At 47.7% G+C, this 18,814-nt stretch overlaps 2 protein-coding genes across 12 annotated transcripts; one reads left to right on the top strand and one right to left on the bottom strand.

Annotated features, from left to right (window-relative positions):
* Positions 1-491: 491 nt before the first annotated feature.
* Positions 492-18,322, bottom strand: LOC111931097 (cytochrome P450 2C8-like). 4 transcript variants are annotated; one of them, XM_086900975.1, is made up of 13 exons: positions 18,231-18,322; positions 16,788-16,880; positions 16,601-16,681; positions 8,656-8,754; positions 6,405-6,517; positions 5,904-6,066; positions 5,207-5,356; positions 4,743-4,903; positions 4,180-4,356; positions 3,537-3,678; positions 3,035-3,222; positions 1,747-1,888; positions 492-1,055 (listed from the first exon to the last, which is right to left on the bottom strand). In XM_086900975.1, the coding sequence occupies exons 4-13, from the start codon at positions 8,663-8,665 to the stop codon at positions 874-876; spliced, it is 1,428 nt and encodes a 475-aa protein (XP_086757101.1). In that variant the 5' UTR covers positions 8,666-8,754; positions 16,601-16,681; positions 16,788-16,880; positions 18,231-18,322; the 3' UTR covers positions 492-873. The 4 variants fall into 4 exon arrangements, with proteins under 4 accessions (XP_086757101.1, XP_086757099.1, XP_086757100.1 ...); XM_086900973.1 differs by lacking the exons at positions 16,601-16,681; positions 16,788-16,880; positions 18,231-18,322 and adding an exon at positions 8,354-8,431; XM_086900974.1 differs by lacking the exons at positions 8,656-8,754; positions 16,601-16,681; positions 16,788-16,880; positions 18,231-18,322 and adding an exon at positions 8,354-8,473.
* ZP4 (zona pellucida glycoprotein 4) lies at positions 10,203-15,828 on the top strand. Of its 8 annotated transcripts, XM_086900966.1 has the most exons (14): positions 10,255-10,468; positions 10,591-10,724; positions 10,798-10,919; positions 10,999-11,101; positions 11,422-11,482; positions 11,661-11,816; positions 12,209-12,396; positions 12,547-12,644; positions 12,976-13,106; positions 13,294-13,483; positions 13,558-13,705; positions 15,028-15,106; positions 15,431-15,547; positions 15,669-15,828. In XM_086900966.1, the coding sequence occupies exons 3-14, from the start codon at positions 10,816-10,818 to the stop codon at positions 15,800-15,802; spliced, it is 1,509 nt and encodes a 502-aa protein (XP_086757092.1). In that variant the 5' UTR covers positions 10,255-10,468; positions 10,591-10,724; positions 10,798-10,815; the 3' UTR covers positions 15,803-15,828. The 8 variants fall into 8 exon arrangements, with proteins under 8 accessions (XP_086757094.1, XP_023785274.2, XP_086757091.1 ...); XM_086900968.1 differs by lacking the exon at positions 10,591-10,724 and having other exon boundaries at positions 10,203-10,468; XM_086900965.1 differs by lacking the exon at positions 10,591-10,724 and having other exon boundaries at positions 10,226-10,465.
* Positions 18,323-18,814: the final 492 nt, after the last annotated feature.

Here is an 18,814-nt window from a genome sequence, read left to right on the forward strand (position 1 = left end):
TATTTTTACGAAAACCATCTGGCCTCTTACTGAGAGAAGAGCACCAAATTGTAGCTGGGGCCAGAAATAAGAGACACTACCCTTTTCCTAAGTTAATAAAATTTAATAAAGAGCATCTAAATGCCTGAAGTGATACTAATGGTAGAAAAGCAGTGCCAGAGAGTTGGTTGCAGTATCCAGTGCTCAGCTAAGTGATCTCCTTGCACCAGCCTGCAAAAAGGCATGAATGCATTCTTTTCATTTGCAGACAGGCTGCAGGGCACCCTTCCCCTCCAGCACTGAGCCTTCTGGACTGGTGGTGTGCTGTGACTGCTCTGGAGCTCCTTGTAGGCAGCAGCAGTGAGCACAGTGGATGACACAGGCAGGATCCTTGCCCAGGAGGGACAGCCCTTCCTACACAGGGTGCTGGCCACAGGCACTGCAGACCTAATGTGCAGTGCAGCAGCAGATGGGGGCACTGCCCCAAGCCAAATTAAATAACAGCTCAAATCTTCCTAAATAGATTTTTGTTTATTGGATCATGAATGTACACATATGCAGCACTGTCCATCTGCAAAGCATGGCTCCACGTGCTGTGGGAGCAGCCACAGGAGCTGTGTTGGTGAGAAAACCAGCTGTTTGACACAGCCACTGTGCTCAATGATGCTGAGCATCGGTGCAAGAGGCTGCAGTATCACCCAGGGCCTCCTGTGGTGTGGTGGAGCTCTGGGAGGTTTCAGGGGTCTCTACTTTGTGCATGTAATCCAAACCTGTGTTTGGACTGCCTTCCTGAAGGCCTAGGAAAGGTGGGCCAGTGCTCCTGCTGTTGATTTTCATAAAGAGGATGCAAAGGAATAGCCAGTTTCAGGACACTGGAGAGCGGCTCAGTGCTTTTCAGCGGGGGACAGCGCAGAGCTGGTAGGCAGGAGGTACATTGCCTGTCCCACTCAGAGTCGGGGTTATGTTGAGCTCCTGGGGATTGACAACAGACTTCAAAGTAAAGTTCTGCAAGATGGTGGCTATCAGCAAGAATATCTCCATTCGTGCCAGGCCCTCTCCAGGGCATATTCGTTTTCCTGAAAGTGAAAGCAGAAAATAGAACTCAGTGGGTGTTTCTGAGTAGACCAGAGTTTGGACTGAGCAGCTGTGTTGCACAGCCCAGTTTACTACACACAGCCAGAGCAGTGAGATGGCTGTCAGGGTTACCGAGGACATTTTCAAGAGAAGAAGTTGTTGGCAAAAGACCCTTGACCGTTTGGATGGGTGTGTGAAGGAAGAACAGGAGCAGGAGATGGCTTAACCATGGAGGGAACATCACGGGACTCAAGATGAGAGAGAGCAGGGTGGCATAATGCACAGGTGAGAAAGTGGAAGGTTGGGCCTATTGATAGCTGAATGGTTGTGTGTGGCCTAAGAGGTACTTAAAGGGTTCTGTGGAAAAGTGGAGCTACCTCAAAAAGATTTGTCCAGGACAACTTGGGTGGTTGTGTAGGAAGGTGACAGGTATTGTAGACAGTGACAGGGGGTCCCATTCACATCATTGCACTGTCAGGTCCTAGTAGGAGATTTGAGAAGCTGACAGGCCTGTAGAAGATGGGAGATGCCCCTGGAGACGGGAGCAGTGGGGAGGAGTTATCCAGAGAGCAGTGAGCCCCAAGGAAGCGCCAGTGGGACTGTGTTGGGAAGAGGCTGTTGTGTGTTGCAGGGAAGGGCAGGGCAGGCACCAGAGGAGGAGGCTGACAGGAAAAGAGCAAACCTGTGCTTTACCTGCTGAGAAAGGCATGAAGAAGTCGCTCTTCCTAAAGCTGCCATTCTTGTTCAAGAAATGTTCAGGATTGAACTCATGTGGGTTTGGAAACTCTTTACTGTCATGAAGGACAGAAGTGAGGACAGGGAAAATCGTGGTGCCCTGAAGTAGCACAAGAAGAACAGAACATGAAAGGCAGGCAAATTAGATCACTCAATCTGCTTGCCTGCCAAGCTGAGACTGTGCTGCCCTATATAACCCTACCAGTGCCTTTGGTTTCCTTTTGGGACCCTTCTTTAGAGGAGGCAGCTTTAGGGAGACCCCATTGAATGTCACAGCAGTTATTGATCTTCCTGAATTCTCCCTCTCATCTCCAGAACATTCATCCTCACTTTCCTCTGGTCATCTGGGGACACCCCACCTGATTCTTTTTTCTTGGTGTTTCACAATAATGACCTTGTAGATGCACCATATCCTTATTTTTTTTCTACAAGTCCAAAATATCAAAAGCACAAAAGGTTATGGAAAAGAAGCTTCTGTTGAATTCCCCTCTCATCCCAAATTTCTCCTGCCACAATCCTCGACCTTCCCACTTCTTGGTCAGCTGTTAACAGGGGCTGGGGTATCAGCAGTGACAGCACAAGAGTTCTCTGCTGGTAACTGAGCAGTTCTCTGGGTGCTGCCTTATGATTTTACACAGACAGCTGGAAACCACACCACCAGCAGCCCATGTACTGCTGTTTCCCAGCTGCCCACAGTCACTCAGAAGGGCAATGAGCTCTGCTGCAACAGGGCAGGCCAAGCTGTGGGCTGCTCTAGCCCACCAGCCCACCTGTGGCAGTGGCCAGCAGAGACTGCCTCAGGAAGCCTGCTAGAACAGAGCAAACAGGTTTGGCATGTTCCATTCAATGCAAACATACCCTACAGCATTTTGTGGCTCAGGGGCTTTCTGTGCTCAGTAAGCAGCAACTGACTTTGCTCCCAAGCATGTGCATAATCCTGGATGGTGGTGAGCAGCTGCTCAACTTTGCTGCCTTTTGTGTGCAGAATGACTGCTCTGGGTGTTTGTGAACCCACTGTGCTTCTGCAAATAGGTAAAGCTGCAGAGCAAGGGAACAAAAGTGTTGGTCAGAGCTCCTCTTCTAGTCTTGGCCTATGGAGCATCAACAAGGGAGTGCAAGTGAGCTACAGCTGCCTGAGGATAAAAAGCTCACAAAGGGCTGCGTGAAAGCAAGGTCAGGCCACAACAATTCTGACTTGTGGCTTGTAACTGACAGCCCAAGAGCTGCTGAACTTGAGGGAGCTGACCTTAGGAATGACGTAGTCTCTGAAGCTGGTGTCTTTGGTCACAGTGTGAGGGACAGCCAGGGGAATAAGAGAGATGAAGCGCTGGATTTCATGGACCACGGCATCTGTATAGGGCATCTGGGTCCGGTCAGCCACACAAGGTTTTCTTGATCGTCCTACTACCTGGTCAATCTCTTCTTGAACTTTCTCTGTCATGAGAGGCAGAAACCATCAAATGGGTAAACAATATCAAACCTATTTAAGTAGGTTGCCCTAAGCTGTTTGCAAATCACAGAAGGCAGAAGCATTAAGTTGGTTTTGATGTTGACTGGAACACAGCTCCACTGCTGCCCATGCAAAGAAAGTTCTCCTATTGCTTTGACTAAATAAAGATGTGGACACAGTCAGGTCCCAGAGAGAGAGAGAGAGGGAGACAAGGGGAAAATGTGGGAGAAGGATGTGGTGTTAGTCATGTGCCCAGCCCAGGGAAATAGCCAGTAAGGAGAAGGTCACAAACTGGTACCTTGTATCTTTGGATATTTGAGAAGAAGCAGAAGCCCATATCGTACAGTGGTGCTTGTTGTCTCAGTTCCAGCAAGGAATAAGTCGAAGGCGCTTGTTATCAGGTTCTTCATGTGGAAACTGGAATTGGGACGATCTTTCTCCTAAGGAAAAGGTTTTGTTTTTTCTCTGATTGAGCTGAGAAGAGTGGCCTTTTCTCATGTTTTCCCAGCCCTGCCTTTTCTCCTAGAGCTGTTTCTCTGCTAAGGTGCAGCAGCCATCTGGAATGTTGCAATGCTACCTCGAGCAGTGAACTCAATACCAGCCTTCTTTTAGGCTGTACACTGAATGGCACTCCACTGCTTGTTTGCTGTGCCAAATGCTTTCCAGTGAAAGAACTGCAAGACCAGACTGAAAAAGTCCCTGTGTTTTTGTGAAAGCAGAGGAAGCTCTCCCTCTCAGAACAGCTGCAGCGAGTGGTGGCTGGTGAGCATGCAGACCCAGAGCTATAAGCAATAATACAGGCAATATCTGGGGTATTGTTGCTGATTTCCCATTGCACAGCTGACTGGGAAGGGGTCATCCCAATGTCTGTGTTCCTCATGAGAGGGAAGGACTCAACATAGGTGTGTTTGGGGAGAAGCTGGGCCCATCTGTCTCCTTACCTCCTGCATTTTGCAGAGGAAACAGTCGATGAAATCCTGCGGGGAGTTGGGATCTAGGCAGGCTTGGTGCAACTTCACCTCCTCTGCTACAAAGGCTTTTAGAGAATCAGTTTCTGCAAATATATTGTTGTGTGGACCAGGCAGGTAATCCAGGATATTTGAGAACATCTGGTAGAGCTGTAAGGAACGAAACAGGAAGGTCCCTAGTACAACATTTGCCCCATCCTTTGATATTAGCCAAAAGCCCAGGAAAACCACAACCCTGCCCACTGAGCCAAGCAGAAGGAGTGTGATGCTGGGCAGTCTGGCAGGGCTTGCTTAGTAGTAGTAGTAGCAGTAGGAGCCTTAGAAGTGGAGAAGGGTGTCTGGACTATTGGGAAGCTGGACTTAGCTGGCAAAGCCAACTCCAGCTTTGGTGAGGGAGTTTCTTGCTCTTGAATGAAATGCCTTCAGTGCAGCAGATCAGAGTCCTAATTAGAAGATTGAAATGGAATTCCATTGGGAGGGAGGGGTCCTGCTCCCCTGGGAGAATGTTGCCACTGTGAACTGCCTACTGAAAATACCTGTCCCCAGCGGGAGTTCATCATCTCAAAGATGTTGTTCATGTTCTTCATCAGAGCCAGGAACTTCTTGTCCTTGTAATCATATCGTTTCCCAAAGACAATGGAGCATATGACATTGGAGACAACACAGCTCAGCATGTTGGTTGGGTCAAAAGGTGTTCCTGTGATTGCAGAAAAGTTACAGACTATAAAAAATGCCCATGAAATGTTGTATATCTACTAATGGCTACTGTGGGTAATCTGAACTCTGGTTATCAGTGGAAATATCAGATCAGTCTCTGAGTGACACAGAAGGGTCCTCCAAAGAGAATAGAACATGACCTCAAAATTGCTACAGCTTTGAGATAAAGGGTAGCTGGTGCATGGACCAAATCCATAGGAACTTCATTCCTTGCTAAAGATGTGAGCTCCCCTAATACAGCCTATTATTTTCAAACATAAAATATATTAAAAATGGACTGTACCCTTTGTTTTGTTGATCTCTTCCAGCAAGTAGTCAGATTCCTCCTGTATCCTCTCTTCAATGCTCCTCTTCCCCATTCCAAAGTTCCGCAGAGTGGTGAGAGAAAAACGCCGGACTTGTAACCATGGCTCATTGTTGCTAAAAATAATCCCTGCGGAGGAAGAAGGAAGAGAGGGACTTGTCACCATGGCTCATTGTTGCTAAAAGCAATCCCTGCAGAGGAAGAAGGAAGAGGGAAGACCTGTCTTGGGCATGCTGGATGTGAGATGAGCAGTGGCTCATGGTGACAGTGAATCCTGTCCCTGGAGAGCACTGACATGGCAGTGTCACAGCGTACTGTGGTTTGGAGGTTTGTAGTCCATCTGCCTGCTTTTGGCCTTCACTATATGCCAAACATCCTTGTGAATAATTCATCACTAACCCACACACAATTGCCCTTGTTACAGCTGGTGCTTGCTGCTCCTTGCCATTTCCCTGCCCAGCTTTGAGAACAACCTGGCTCCCCTTCTCTGCTACCTCTCACCCTTTGAAGTGGTGGAAGTCAGCAATTACTGCTCTCTCTGGCTTTCCCCTCTCCAGGTGGGTTGCACCCACCCCTTACTGCTTTCCCTCATGCAAGGTACACTCCAGCTCTAATCTGCTGAAACATTCTTAGCCCTTCCCTTCGCCTTCAGCAGCAGCTCAGACAGCAGCCATACCTAATCCATTGTTAACCCTGTCTCCAAATGGCATGTGTCCTCTGGCAGCAAACTCGTCTGCGCGATCAACCAAGGCTTCTTTTACCACATCATGACCGTGCAGCACCACCACTGGGTCAGAGCCCAGGTGTACTGTGAACACTGGTCCATACTCTTCACTGAGCTGTAAAAATGCAAGAGAGAACATGGCCATGGAGCAAATAGTGAGGAAGAGTGGGAAAGTCTCCTTGCTGGTGCCTCCCACAGCAGGCAGTTAGCCTCACACATTGGTAACATCAAGATTTGGTTCTCTCGTGATAAATGTGGCTGTGGAGATGGCTCCCACTTATCAGGCCCTGAAGAACATGGCAAGAGCAATGAAGGAAAGCAGCTGCAATCCCCATGACTTTTCTGCTCCTCTGGAATTGCAAGTCATTGAGTCATAGCCACAGGCTGACCTGGTGCACAAGTCCCACACATTTCTCACCCACAGCAGAAAGAGAGAAGAAGAAGTGGCCTTACCTTCTCAAGGGTTTTGGCCAAGTTACTTGGTTTCACCTGCAGCAGGTTACCTATGATGGGAAGGGGAGCTGGTCCTGGAGGCATCTTCCCCTTTCCAGACCTTCCTTTCCATGCTGCAAAGGAGAGCAGGCAAGCAATGCAAACCAGGAGGACAACGGTGACTCCTCCCAGGAGCTCCATTTGCTTCTGTGGCTCAGGAGGGAGTGACTGGCTGTCAGATTCTGAGTTTATATACCGAAGGTCTGTGTTAGCTCAAGATCAGATTTTGGGTCACATGGCTGAGTCAGTCAGTGTTACTAGTCAATCATTTGTTAGATCGCCCTGTGTTATGAAACTAAGACTTTTATTGGTATTAATTATTCATTGAAGACACACCTTATCTCAAACAACTACAGATGCCAACAGAGATTAGGATATCTGTAATATCTGTGTTCCTAAAACTTGTTTTACCTAGAGTTTATTGTTACAGAGATCATGCGAGGGGCACACTCTCCTACTGAGGTGCTCACAGATATTCACTGCCACAAGAGCACCTTCCAAGTACTTCAGTGACATTTGGGTTTTCTGTTCTTCAGGATTGATTGTGCAAGCCCTCAGTGGTGTGAGCCATCGTTCATTGTTCCTGAAATCTTCCTGACATTATCAGTAAAGTTCATACTGCGTGTGATTTGCCAAAGGACCTGCAATTGTGTTTTCCCCAGTGCACAGCAATAGCCTCAGCCTCTCTCCCTAGGGGTGTCTGGCCTCACAAGGGAGGAAAGTATAAAATCTCTATCTAGCAAGGCCAGAAAGGTCTCCAGACATGACAATAGACAAGAAAGGTCTTGCTGGGTGAGACAAAATGAAGATGTAAGAAAAGGGGACGAGACCTTGAGACTCTGACCTCTTCAAGGTCTCCTAGAGGAGAAAAAGAGAAAAACAGTCAGAGAAGAGAGAAATCCAGAACTTGAGAGAGTCTCTGTGAAATGGCTTCCCAAGCTGGGACAAAGCTGCCCTTGTCCAAGGCTGGGTATAGACCATTGCAACCTGGCAACTGGTCCTTGCTCTTACCAAAGAAGCTCATCTAACCCACAGCTGGAAGCTGCCATGCACAGGTTCTTATTTTGTTGATGTCTGACTCCACCCTGAGGAGCTAGTGCCCTGGAAGTTCCCTAGGTGCTCTGGGAGACAGCAGAGCATGTCCGGTGTGTTGCAAGGGCTTTAAAAAAGCGCTGGGGACTTCCTGCCCAAGGTTACTCCAGGCCAGTGTACCAGCGGGGTCCCAAGAGCAGTGGCAATGGCTGGTAGAAACAACCCTCAGGGCTGTGCTCAGCTTGTTCAGTCTGGCCTTAACCCTCCTTCTCTCCTGAACTTTGACACATTTGCAGGAAAAACTGATCAGAAGGTGTGGCAAGGATAGGGGATGTGGGACTTGGTGGGAATTAGCAAGTGGCCTGGGTGAACTGAGTGGTTCCTTGGAGCGTGCAGTGTTTGCTGTACAGGAGTGTATTGATGTGAGTTCCCTTCCACTCAGAGGAGCTAGTGAAGGTATCCATCCTTTGCAAAAGTTTTTATACCTTCCCTACAGAGGGGAGTTCTAAGTCATTGTTGTCCTCTTGGATAGATGCAATAATTTTCTTGTTGTTCTCTTTAAATCTCATTTTACTTCTTAGAGAGCCATACTCAAATACTTTGGTGGAAAAACTGAATTGCCAACAACTTTTGGCTAGTTGCTGATCTGCTGGCCAAATTCCTGCATCATCTCAGATGCAATTGGGGCAGTTCATGGAAGTTCACGTAGGTTCATGGACTTGCATCTAAGGAAAGGGAGGCTCATGAGAGTTTGCACTGCCACATGAAGTAGCTGCCAGCTACCAGGGTTCATGACGTCACCACCTTGTCTACAAAGTTCCCTTGTTCCCATGACACTCATTGATCAGACTAGAGGTCCATAGAGATATTTTCTTCACCAGCCTTTGTTCTCTGCATGTCCTTCCTGTCCGTGGTGGTCTTGGGTGCTATCTGAACTGGTGCTTACTGCTGGGTCACTGCAATGCATGAGAAGTATCAAAGGGGTGAAGAAAAGATTTCTGAGGAAGAGAGACCTGCTTGATTAATTTCAGCTAGGCTGCTTTCCTCTTTCCATAACAACTTCTTTCAAACAAAGCATTAAATTTCCATGAATTTCAGGCTCATTTGAAGAGCCTCCCATCCCTACATGATCAAACACAACTGTTTGGTGTCTGTCTAGGAACTAGGAAAGGGCAGTTACCTGAAAGCATTCTCAGCACAGGTGCTCCTTGGTGGATCTACAGAACTTCTGGGGTTGTTTCATGTAGAAATATTCTTCAGGTCCATGTAGACACTCTTGCTGTCAGCATAAGTAAAGTATTGATGGATTAAAGTCTAATAAAAGTACTTCCCTATAGCTCCAAAGTACTTTACTGGTTTTTACCAATTATCAGCAGGTAATGCAGTCCAAGGAAACATTTGGCAGTCATGCAGTGATTAAGCGATTTGGGCATGCACAGTGCTCAGCTTCTAAAGAGATGAAGCCTCTCTACCAGCCAAAGTCCAAATGTTTTCCCTGGTTGTCTCTCCACTGTCACCACCCAGTGCCCAGGCAGGCACTGTGGGGAGCACAATTGGTTCATGAGGGCTGCTCAAGTCTCAGCCACACAGGCAGCCTGTCAAGATCCATTGTCTCCATCTCCCGTTGTGCAGAGCTGCTGGCAAGGTTTTATACATTGTGGAGCAGGCATCCTGGTTGGTGCACGAAATTAGCAGAGGTAGGCACAGTGATGTTCTTCACCAACTGCCCAGCTGGAATCATGGCATCTTGTACAGCTGTGCAGCAAAGACAGGCTGCGGGCTGAAGTGGAAGAGCAAAGGAAACGCCTCCCTCAGACTCAGCTGCTCACCGTGCCTGTGATGAGGGCTGGCTGGGCCCAGTGTACTGATGCTGTACAGTGCTGTGCAGACATCCAGGAGCTGAAGGGTCTGCTGAGGGCAGAAATGTGAAGACATTCACAGTTCCATTGCATGAAGTCAGAAACATGTATGGAAAGATGGACAATGAGGGATTCACTTGGTGTGGCTGCCTGATGTGTGGCTGGGGAGAAGGCCCTCTGTGAGACCTTGCAGTTACAGACAGGCAATGGTTGCTGGCAGACAGAGTTTTCTCTGGGATCACAGAGGCTCCCCTTCCCTGTGTTTCAAGCCCATCTATCTCAGGGGCCCACCTGCCAGTTTTTGGGGGTAGGGGCCCCAGAGAGCATACCATCCTGCCACTTAGCAGGCCTGAACCAGTCCTGCAACTATATCTGTATAAACACATTGCAAACAGGGCCACACTGCAAAAAGTCCACAGTATTTATGGGGGATCACCATTGTCTAGGAGTGCAAAGCCTCCTGAGCTCCACGATTTCTCAGATTTTATGTGAAGGGCTATTTCTGTGCTTTTATGTCAGCACCCTGTGTCTGGCATTTGAACCTGTATAATCTTTTAAAGAGTAAAAGAGCATTATCACTAAGTTTCTTGCACTCATGCCATGGAATGAGCAATTAGAGCATAGGGCACATGTGGAGAAGCAGCCATATTTCCTGCATGTCCCAACCATGGGAAGAATTCAGGGTAGGAAAAAATGTTTGAAGACCTTCCTGGGGCTCCACAGTATGAAACCATCTCTTGACATTAGCTGAACTCTTTCCCTTTGGTTTTCTTCAAAAAGTGCAAGCAGACTCTGCTGGGTTCAGGTGAGGGCAATGGAAGGTGTTAAACGGCTGGGCTGGGTCCACCTGGACACTTCAGGGATTTCTGGTTCCACCTGGCTCCACAATTTAAAAGGTCTAGGCTAAGAGCCTAGTAAGAGAGCAGGATGGGTGTTGTAGGGCAGTCTAGGGCTGCATCAGGAGCTATGCTCTTCTGGGTGTTTCTTTGTCCCCTGGCTTTGGTTCTAGGGGCTCATGTCAGTGTTTTTTCTGATCCTACCCTGCTGACTTGTGGCCAAAAAAGCTTACAGCTCACCTTACCTCCAGGCTGGGAAGGGAATGCTTCATTTGTGCTGACTACTTGGGGTGAGGCAGTATCACGAGGGATTTTTAGCCGTATGTTTGCCCAAATGCAGAGGTGCATGGAATGAAAAGAAAGGAACAGGTTTTGATGTCAAGTGTTGTTGAACAGCTTCTGTGTGTCTTGCATAATCAGGGGGCTGTTTAAATGACACAGCAGTCAAGGACTTGGTTGAGTGTTGTGCCTGGATCTACATGTCTTAGCTGCTGGGTTCTCTCACTGCTGTTTCAGACCCTAATACTGGCTATGTGCCTATTTCCTACAGAAAGGTAGGATTGTAGTGGGTCTGATCCAGACCCTGTGGGACTCTGAAGCCCCTGCTGCTGTGTCCTCTTTCCTTAGATACTGAAGGGAAGGCACATGCTCTGCAGAATGACTCTGGCTGTGGGCTCTTGGTATCTGGGACTCCAGATGGCTCCAGGAAAGTATCAGTCTCTTATGCTGGCTGTTACGTCTTTGAGTGGGTGAGTGACCTTAGAGATTCTGCTGGGACTGTAGCTACTGGTGCTCTGTAGCCTCCTGACTGGCGTGGCTTTCCCCTAGGATCACAATTACCTTATACTGGTTGGGCTTGAAAGAACAGATGCTGCTGGGCAAAAGGTTCTTTATGAAGAGACGCTGCTCAGGTGCCCTGTGGACCTTCCTGGTAAGATACAAGCACCTGTCAGAATCTTGTGGTGATGACTGCCATTCCTTTCAGATGGCTGTTCCTAGTCAGTTTGGGGGCTAGGAAAGAGGACTTACTGCTGTGCAGAAAACTCCATGGAAAAGGGTTTGGACATTGGAGCCCCCAGCTTGCTGGGGACTTGTGCCTCTCTGCAGGGTCAGCAGATGAATATGTTCATTGTGTCTCCCAACCATATTCTGGCTACATGAGTTCCTGCAAGCTCAGGGATTGAACTGGAGACTAGGTGCAATGGTTTTCTTAACTACCAAGAGTTGATTTAGAATACTTTATCTTGACAGATCCAATGTAAGCCCAGTTTCCTGCACATGGCCTCAGAGGGAGTCTCTGTTCCATGGAAATGTAGGTCCCTCCTGGGCAGGCTTCCATGCCAGATCCAGGCAATGTGTTTGACTCTCGCCTGACTCTTACTTCTCTTGATTTGTATGCAGAGTCACCAGGACACCTTCACCCAGTGTCTTTCCTGTTTTTGTCTCCTTGCTCTTGTGCTTTAGCTGCAAAGATCTGCTGTTTTTTCCAGCCCTAGATGCTCCAAGCAGTAGTGTCTGTTCAGCTGTTCCCAGCCAGGACCGGCTGCCATGTGCCTCCCTGCCCATCAGCCAGGGAGACTGTGAAGCACGAGGCTGTTGCTATGACCCCAGAGACAGCGTGAAGCCTTGCTACTTTGGTAACACAGGTAAACCTGTGCAGCTGTTCTCCCTCCTTTCTGAGCTGCTGCAAAACATTTCTCAACAATATCACAAGGATTTCTCACTATGCTGGCAGGGCAAGCTTGGTGTTTACCATTCCTGCAGGTGGCTCAGGGCTATGTTTTTGGCTGCCAAGAATATCATGTCCCAGTGAAGCGCCCAGCATTTTCCACTGTATTGCAACAGACTTGGTTTTGTGCCCAGCATCGGTGTTGTTGTTGGAGCTGGTTGCACTTGTCTTGCCATACTTAGCACATGTTTTGTGGGTTAAAGGCAGGACAGCTTGCAGGACTTGTTGGACTTGTCTTGTTGTGATGTTAGGGTCTCCTTTCCATCCCTCCTATTTCTGAGCTCAAACTGATTATATCTTTTTCTCCAGTGACAGCTCATTGCACACCAGATGGCCAGTTTTCCATAGCTGTTTCTCGAGATGCAACCCTGCCACCTGTTGCCCTGGACTCAGTGCAACTGGCCAGTGGACACAGTACTGGCTGTGTCCCTGTCCTGACAAACAATGCCTTTGTTGTGTACCAGTTTCCACTCTCGGCCTGTGGCACTACTTTTCAGGTAAGAGATACAGCTGTTGCTAGGCTGGAAGAGCTGGAACAACCTGACATGGTTTTGGCTGCTTAATGGACATCCTATAAACTTCCACAGGCCAAGTGCTGTTCTCCAGCCTGATTTTACCACAGTGATGGTGCCTATCTGTCATTCCAGATAACTGGAGACCAGGCCGTATATGAGAATGAGTTGGTGGCAAGCAGGGATGTGAAGACTGGGAGCCTTGGCTCTGTCACTAGGGATAGCATTTTCAGGTATTATCCTGGGGCTGATGTTGCTGGGAGTCATTGTGTTCAATATCACTAGAGAAATTCCTGCTTATCACAAGCTCTGAATTCACATGAGGACACTGGAGTAGGTTAAAGACTGCTATATCTCTAATTAGTAGGAATTAAGCTGTTGATCAGAGACAATCTGCAGATTCTCAAATCTAAACACTAAAGAGAATTTCAAGTATTTGTTATAAGGGAGTGTTAGAAGGAAGGGGATATAAATAAAGATGATGATACATTGCCATATTGGAGAAAGAGGGTATCAGAGTGGCTTTTCTTATTTTTCTGATTTGGAACTTTCCTTTCTCCCCAGGTTACATGTCCGATGTAGTTATTCCATCAGTGGGAGCTCTGTTCCCTTGAGTGTTCAGGTCTTTACATTGCCACCACTCCCTGCTGTGTCCCAGCCAGGTCCACTGTCTTTGGAGCTGTGTGTTGCCTCAGGTAGGAGAAGTTTGCAGGACCTACTCAAGCCTCTCGGTGCAGGGCTCTGGTCTCTGAAGAGTAATAGTGGAGTATTGATGGGTTAACCCAGACTGCTTCTCTGCCATCAGGGCATCTACTGCTATAAAGGATGCCAATTCCTGTTTCTTCCTGCTCCTAAATATCTTTTGGGTTTCTTTCACCCCAGATGGAAGCTACACTTCCTACTATACAGACAGTGACTATCCTGTTCTGAAGACTCTGAGAGAGCCTGTTTATGCAGAAGTCAAGATTCTTCAGAGAACAGACCCTGATCTGATTTTAGTTCTGCACCACTGCTGGGCCACACCAAGCTCCAACCCCCAGCAACAGCTCCAGTGGCCAATTTTGGTGGATGGGTAAGTGACTTGTAAAAAACTTTGGGTTGGGGGAATAACTTGCTTTTTTTTCACTGCTTACCTTTCCTCCTCAGATGCCCTTATGCAGGGGACAATTATCAGACACAGCTGATGCCTCCGAGTTTCACCTCAGGACTACTGTTCCCCTCTCATTACCAGCGTTTCACCCTCTACACGTTCAGCTTTGTGGACCCCACTGCCCAAGAGAAACTCTCTGGGCTGGTAAGATCCTGTCCTGGCTGCCTATCTTCATATTGAAGACAAGTAAAATGTGCAAGCAATAAGAATCTTTTCATAACTATGAATCTCTTGGCCTCCTTGGGGAAGTGGAACAAAGACTAGTAAAATCCCCTGCTGAAACAGAAGGGGAGAGGTTGATGCAATAAACCTTATTCCCTGAAGTCAATGTGGTAGAGGTAAGAGACATCACTGGAGGGGTGTGACAAAAGATGTGACTACTAGAATGGTAGTAGTTTACTTAAGCAAGTGCTAGCTTGTCTGGTGAATTAGATTAGATAGCTAGTGTGCTCTAGCTATGCTAATCGATGTTCTCGAAACTAAATTTCTTGGCCAAAATCACTTGGAAACAACTTGGAGTACCTTTTGAAGCATCTGGGCTCTGAATCTCATTGAACTCCTCCAGTTGTCACATGAAATTCACCCTGCCTTGTACTGTTTGCTCAGTGTTCCTAGGATCAGCTAATACTCAAAATTTGTCTCAGCTGTACTTAACAAAGTTCACAGTGAAGTGGTGTTCTGGCAGCAGCATTCCAGGAGTCAGGGAGAAGTGCTGTAAAACTGGATTTGACCGAGTTTGAAAGTGTACGGTGTAAGGGTTCCGAAGTGGACAGCAGAGGGCTCCAAGGCTACAGCCTGGATGTGAAACCAGCCCGACAGACTCTCCTGCTTTCCCCCTGAAGGTCCAGGTGCGCTGGTGTGGAGCTAACTCTCCTCATAGCAGCCCGTTTGGTGCTGTGGCTTTGGATTTGTCGCTAAAACAGTGTTGAAAACAGATGTTCTTGCTGTTTGCTGAATAGCACTTACAAAACACCAAGGCTTTCTTTCTCTTCATTCTGCCGTCTCTCAACCCCAAGTGAGTAGGCATGGGATAGGCTAGAAGCTGGGAGGCAGCAGAGCTGACTCAAAATGACTGAAGGAATACTCCATGCTGCACGATTTTATGCTCAGCAGTAAGCATTAGGGGATTTAATCTGCCAGTGTAGCTGATGCTCTAACTGCCTGGGCACTGGTCTGCCTGTAGGAGCAGGGTAGGTGACTTGCCCTTACATCACTTGTGCTTTAGGGTTTTTTCTTTCCTCTCCTCCTGTCCTTCATTTATTTAACTGTCTTTATTGCTCCAGCTACAGGTTTTCTTGCTTTTGCTCTTCCTATTCTGTCTCTGCCCTGCTGGGGCAGAGGAGGGGGAATGAATAAGTGGCAGCATGGCTGCTCAGCTGTTGGCTGGGGCAAAGCACCACACTAGGCTATCACCAGTCTCCAGACACTGCCTGAGGGATTTCAGGCTGTGTTCCATTTTTCTCTAGGTGTACCTGCACTGCAGTGCATCGGTGTGCCACCAGTCTGTAAAGGAGTCCTGTGTCACCACTTGTCCTTCCAGCGTCAGTAAGTGTCCTGGCCTTCTCCTTCCCTTCCAAAAGGGCAGCAAGGGCCTAGTCTCCAGTCTGGGGAGTAGGAGACATGTATCCTATGGAGTAATTCCCTTGAAGCATGGACAGCTTGACAAAGCATTTCCTGCTCTTTTCCACTGACTAAGGGCTCTTCTTATGCCAAAAAGACAGAGGTCTTCGCGGGCTAAGGTCTGTGTGGGCTCACGTGGAAACTGTGGCCTTCAAAGCTTCCTGTGTGCTGAGAAGCTGACCTGGAAAAAGTTTGGTGGCCTTCAGGGCTACACTTCTTCTTACCTACAACCTTCACCTTGCTCTGTAGGGGGTAAAAGGAGTGCTGAGCATCCTTTTCAGGAAGGCACTTCCCACGTCTCTGGCAAAGGCCCTGTGATTTTCCTCCAGGATGAGCTAAGACAGGACACAGCCAAGGATGGCTGCAGTAAGTGTGGCAGCAGAGCAGGGGAAGGGGGCTGGTCTAAGGCTTTTCTACAGGAAGGCTGAGCCCCTAAGGCATCCCTGTGCCTCACTGGGAGCATTAACTGGGGTGTCTCTCCCCACAGGAGCGACGGTGCAGGCTACAGCCCCCTGGGCTCTGGGATTTGCTGCTGTGGCAACTGGGACAGCTCTGTTTGTGGTGCTTGTGGTTTCTGTGCTGTGGCGAAGGAAGGTGTCAGCAACACATGAAATCAACTGATTGCAATAAAGTGACTGTCAAACCCATTTGTTTGGTGGTACCCCTTCCCCTGGAGACTCTAGCTGTAAGACTTTATTTATGAGGCAAAAATTACCCCAGCAGCTTTGAAAGCCTTCCAAATGCTCTGAATTCATCTCACTCTGGAATTCTTCTGCTCTGGGTTTGGTGTTACCTGTCTGCCTTGGACAAGCTGGAGACCTTGTCAAGGCCTGGGCTGCAGACTGAGGCAGGTTTGATGCTGGGTGGTGTTGGCATTTCTGTTAATGAGTATAACCTAGGCTCCATTCAAATACTGAGCGGAAGTGCAGCAAAACTCACTAAAAGCAGATCCTGCAGCTACTTCTCTGGGGATGCAGAGCAGTTGTTTTGACTGTGCCAAGGAGCTGGGAATTGCCCACTTGTCCCTAAGTCATTGGGTAAGTTAGAGCTGTGCTCATGTGGCAGGACTGGAAAGCAAGGATGCCAAAGCACTACACAAGTGGGCCTTCCTAATGATGCTGTGCATGAGCCTGCCTTTCTTGCCCTAGAAACAGAAAAGGATAGGTAGCATTTTTCTGGTGCATGAGAATATGGAAACATCATTCCAAGTGGGGAAAAAATAAAAGGGCCTAGATGGTTTGAACTTCAGGAGAAAAAAAAAATCAAACTTTAGAGCTTAATTTTAAGCCTTCATGTGACAGCAGGCTGTTAGGAGTGTTCAGAGGTCTTGGATTAAAGCTAATTTGACATCACTCTTGGCATAAAAGTACTTTTCTTATTTTTTAAACTTATTTATTTTGGATGAGAAATATAACTTGCCATTTTGAGCATCAGGAGCAGCTCAGTGTGGTGTTGTCAGTCCCAGCAGCTGGGCAGTATCCCTCTTTGCTTTCTGAGGTCCTGGGTGAAAACAGTGCAGCAAAACCCTCCAGGGAGTGGATGGGAAATGAGGTTCCACCCCCTTCTTCCTGCCCAGCCTGGGGGGAGCCCTGGTGCTTGCACTTACACTGAGAGCTGCTTACAGCTGATGGGGTAGTCCTTGAGGGGCAGGAAAAATGCTTTTCCCTATTTTCCTCTAAGGCTTGATTAGAAGTTCTTCCTGTTAAGGGCAGGACAGAAGTCTTAATTGTATTGCTTTGGGGCCTTCAAAAGGGAAGAGTAGCACTTGCACATAGAAGCAAAAAACTGATCGGTAGCTTGCTTGAGGCAGCAGATGTTGTTCTTTTTAATTAGGTTCTGCTGCTACTATGTGATTGGAGGGTATTAATGAGTGGTAGGATCTGCATTTTAATTCCTTTCCTATTCCAAGAAACTTCAGGAGTAATCTTGTTTTTTATTTTTCTAGTAGAAATACTTTTCCCTGCTACTGTCAGGATAACCAGTGATCTTTGCCTTGCAAACTTTCACACAAACTTTCACACAAAGTTTTCACACAAAGTGCAAACCTTTGCACACTTTCAAAATCTAACCAGAAAAAAAGACAACCAAGTTGTAAGGTGGGAGGGAGATGGAGATCACAGGCTGGAAAAAACTATCATCTGAAGATAGGTCAAACAGCCTCCTCTTCTGGAGCAGGCCTCTGGCAATTAAATTACCTTGGTCCAGGTGGGGCTCTGTCTGGGAAAGCTGAGTATAAATTCATAATGTGCCTCATGACAAGTCTTTAGTAGCAGTCTGTAATGTTAATTAACTGGGCAATTAGAAGAGTGATATAAGCCACACCTTCTCAGTGCACCAGGCAGGGTGCTCTGGCACTGGTCTTAATTGTGTGTGTGCAAGCTAAGACCTAAAGACCTCCTCTCTGCTACTGGACCCTTCCTGTGCCTCAGTAAGAGAGACAGAAATATTTGCTTAGAGAGCTTAGATGCCTATGTGGATGATGAGGGGGCTGTGAGAGTCAAGTCCCTGCTGCCCTTTGTTGAGTTCCTGAGCCATCCCAAAGTGGCAGGGAGCTCTGGGTGTGTATCCTATGGGAATTGCATGGATTGCCCTGCAGGGACTGTCCCTTTTGCTGCAGAGCTGTGTGTAGGAGGCTGGTATGTGTAGGGTACATGCAGTGCTAAGTGGAGGTGGGTGAGAAAAGAAATAAATTTAATTCCCTGCTCCACTCTGGGGAGTCTTATGTGTTTAAGGCTTGCTACTTGGTCCTCATCTGGCAGGAAGGCTGTGAGCAGCAGCAAGATGAGTTGTTCTTGTGAAGCACTGGTACAGGGTGAAAGGCAGCCTTCAGGTTTCCTCCTCTGTTGCATAGGCCCTGTGTTCACTGCCTGTTCTCCAACACAGCTGGGGTGTTTAGTGGCTCTCATGGCTCCTGTTTGTCAATATTTGCTTCTGCAAAAAGTGTATTCTTTCCCTTCTCCCTTCACAGATACACTTCTGGCTTACTTTTTTCGTGGCCTCTCTTTAGCTGAGTCTCATTGACTTTTCACCATTACTTTCTTTTGATTACCTGTGTGTTGCTTCTTGTGTCAGCACCCTCTTTAGCTTCACTCTGTGTCACCTGGTTATGCAGTTCAGTTAAAGCTGAACAGTTATACAATTATAGCTATACAGTTCAGTTAAAGCTGTTGAGCAGTGTGGTACACGGTGGCTTAGACACCTGCAGGGCAAAGGAAGTTGCTCTGTCCAGGAGGGTGCTGCTGGCTGGGAGTCAAGGCTGAGGCCAGCTAAGATCTGTCATTTAAGGCTGTTGTGCAGTACTGCTACTGAACCCAGGTTGTCAGAAAGAAACCCCAGTGCTGAGCATCAGTGCACTTTGCTCCAGTGCCTTCACTGATTCTTTTTGGGAGTGCTGTGTGTGCTGCCTGTCTGTGGAAGCAAAACCCAGCAACAGCACCTAATAAAAGGCTGCTCACAATTAATGCATGTGTTTTTCATACCTGAACTTTCAAAGGGCTCTCCTCACCCTCTAATGCCTTCAGAACAGCACCTCCTTCCAAAGAGCAAACTTGTTTCTTTGCCAAATTTAAAGATGTTGTTTAAAAGCTTGGAGGTAACAATTCCTTTCTTGAGTAGCTGTGCTCACCTGACACC

This window comes from Cyanistes caeruleus, chromosome 8 (genome assembly GCF_971803275.1).
Source record: "Cyanistes caeruleus chromosome 8, bCyaCae1.hap1.1, whole genome shotgun sequence".
NCBI classification, from domain to species: domain Eukaryota; kingdom Metazoa; phylum Chordata; class Aves; order Passeriformes; family Paridae; genus Cyanistes; species Cyanistes caeruleus.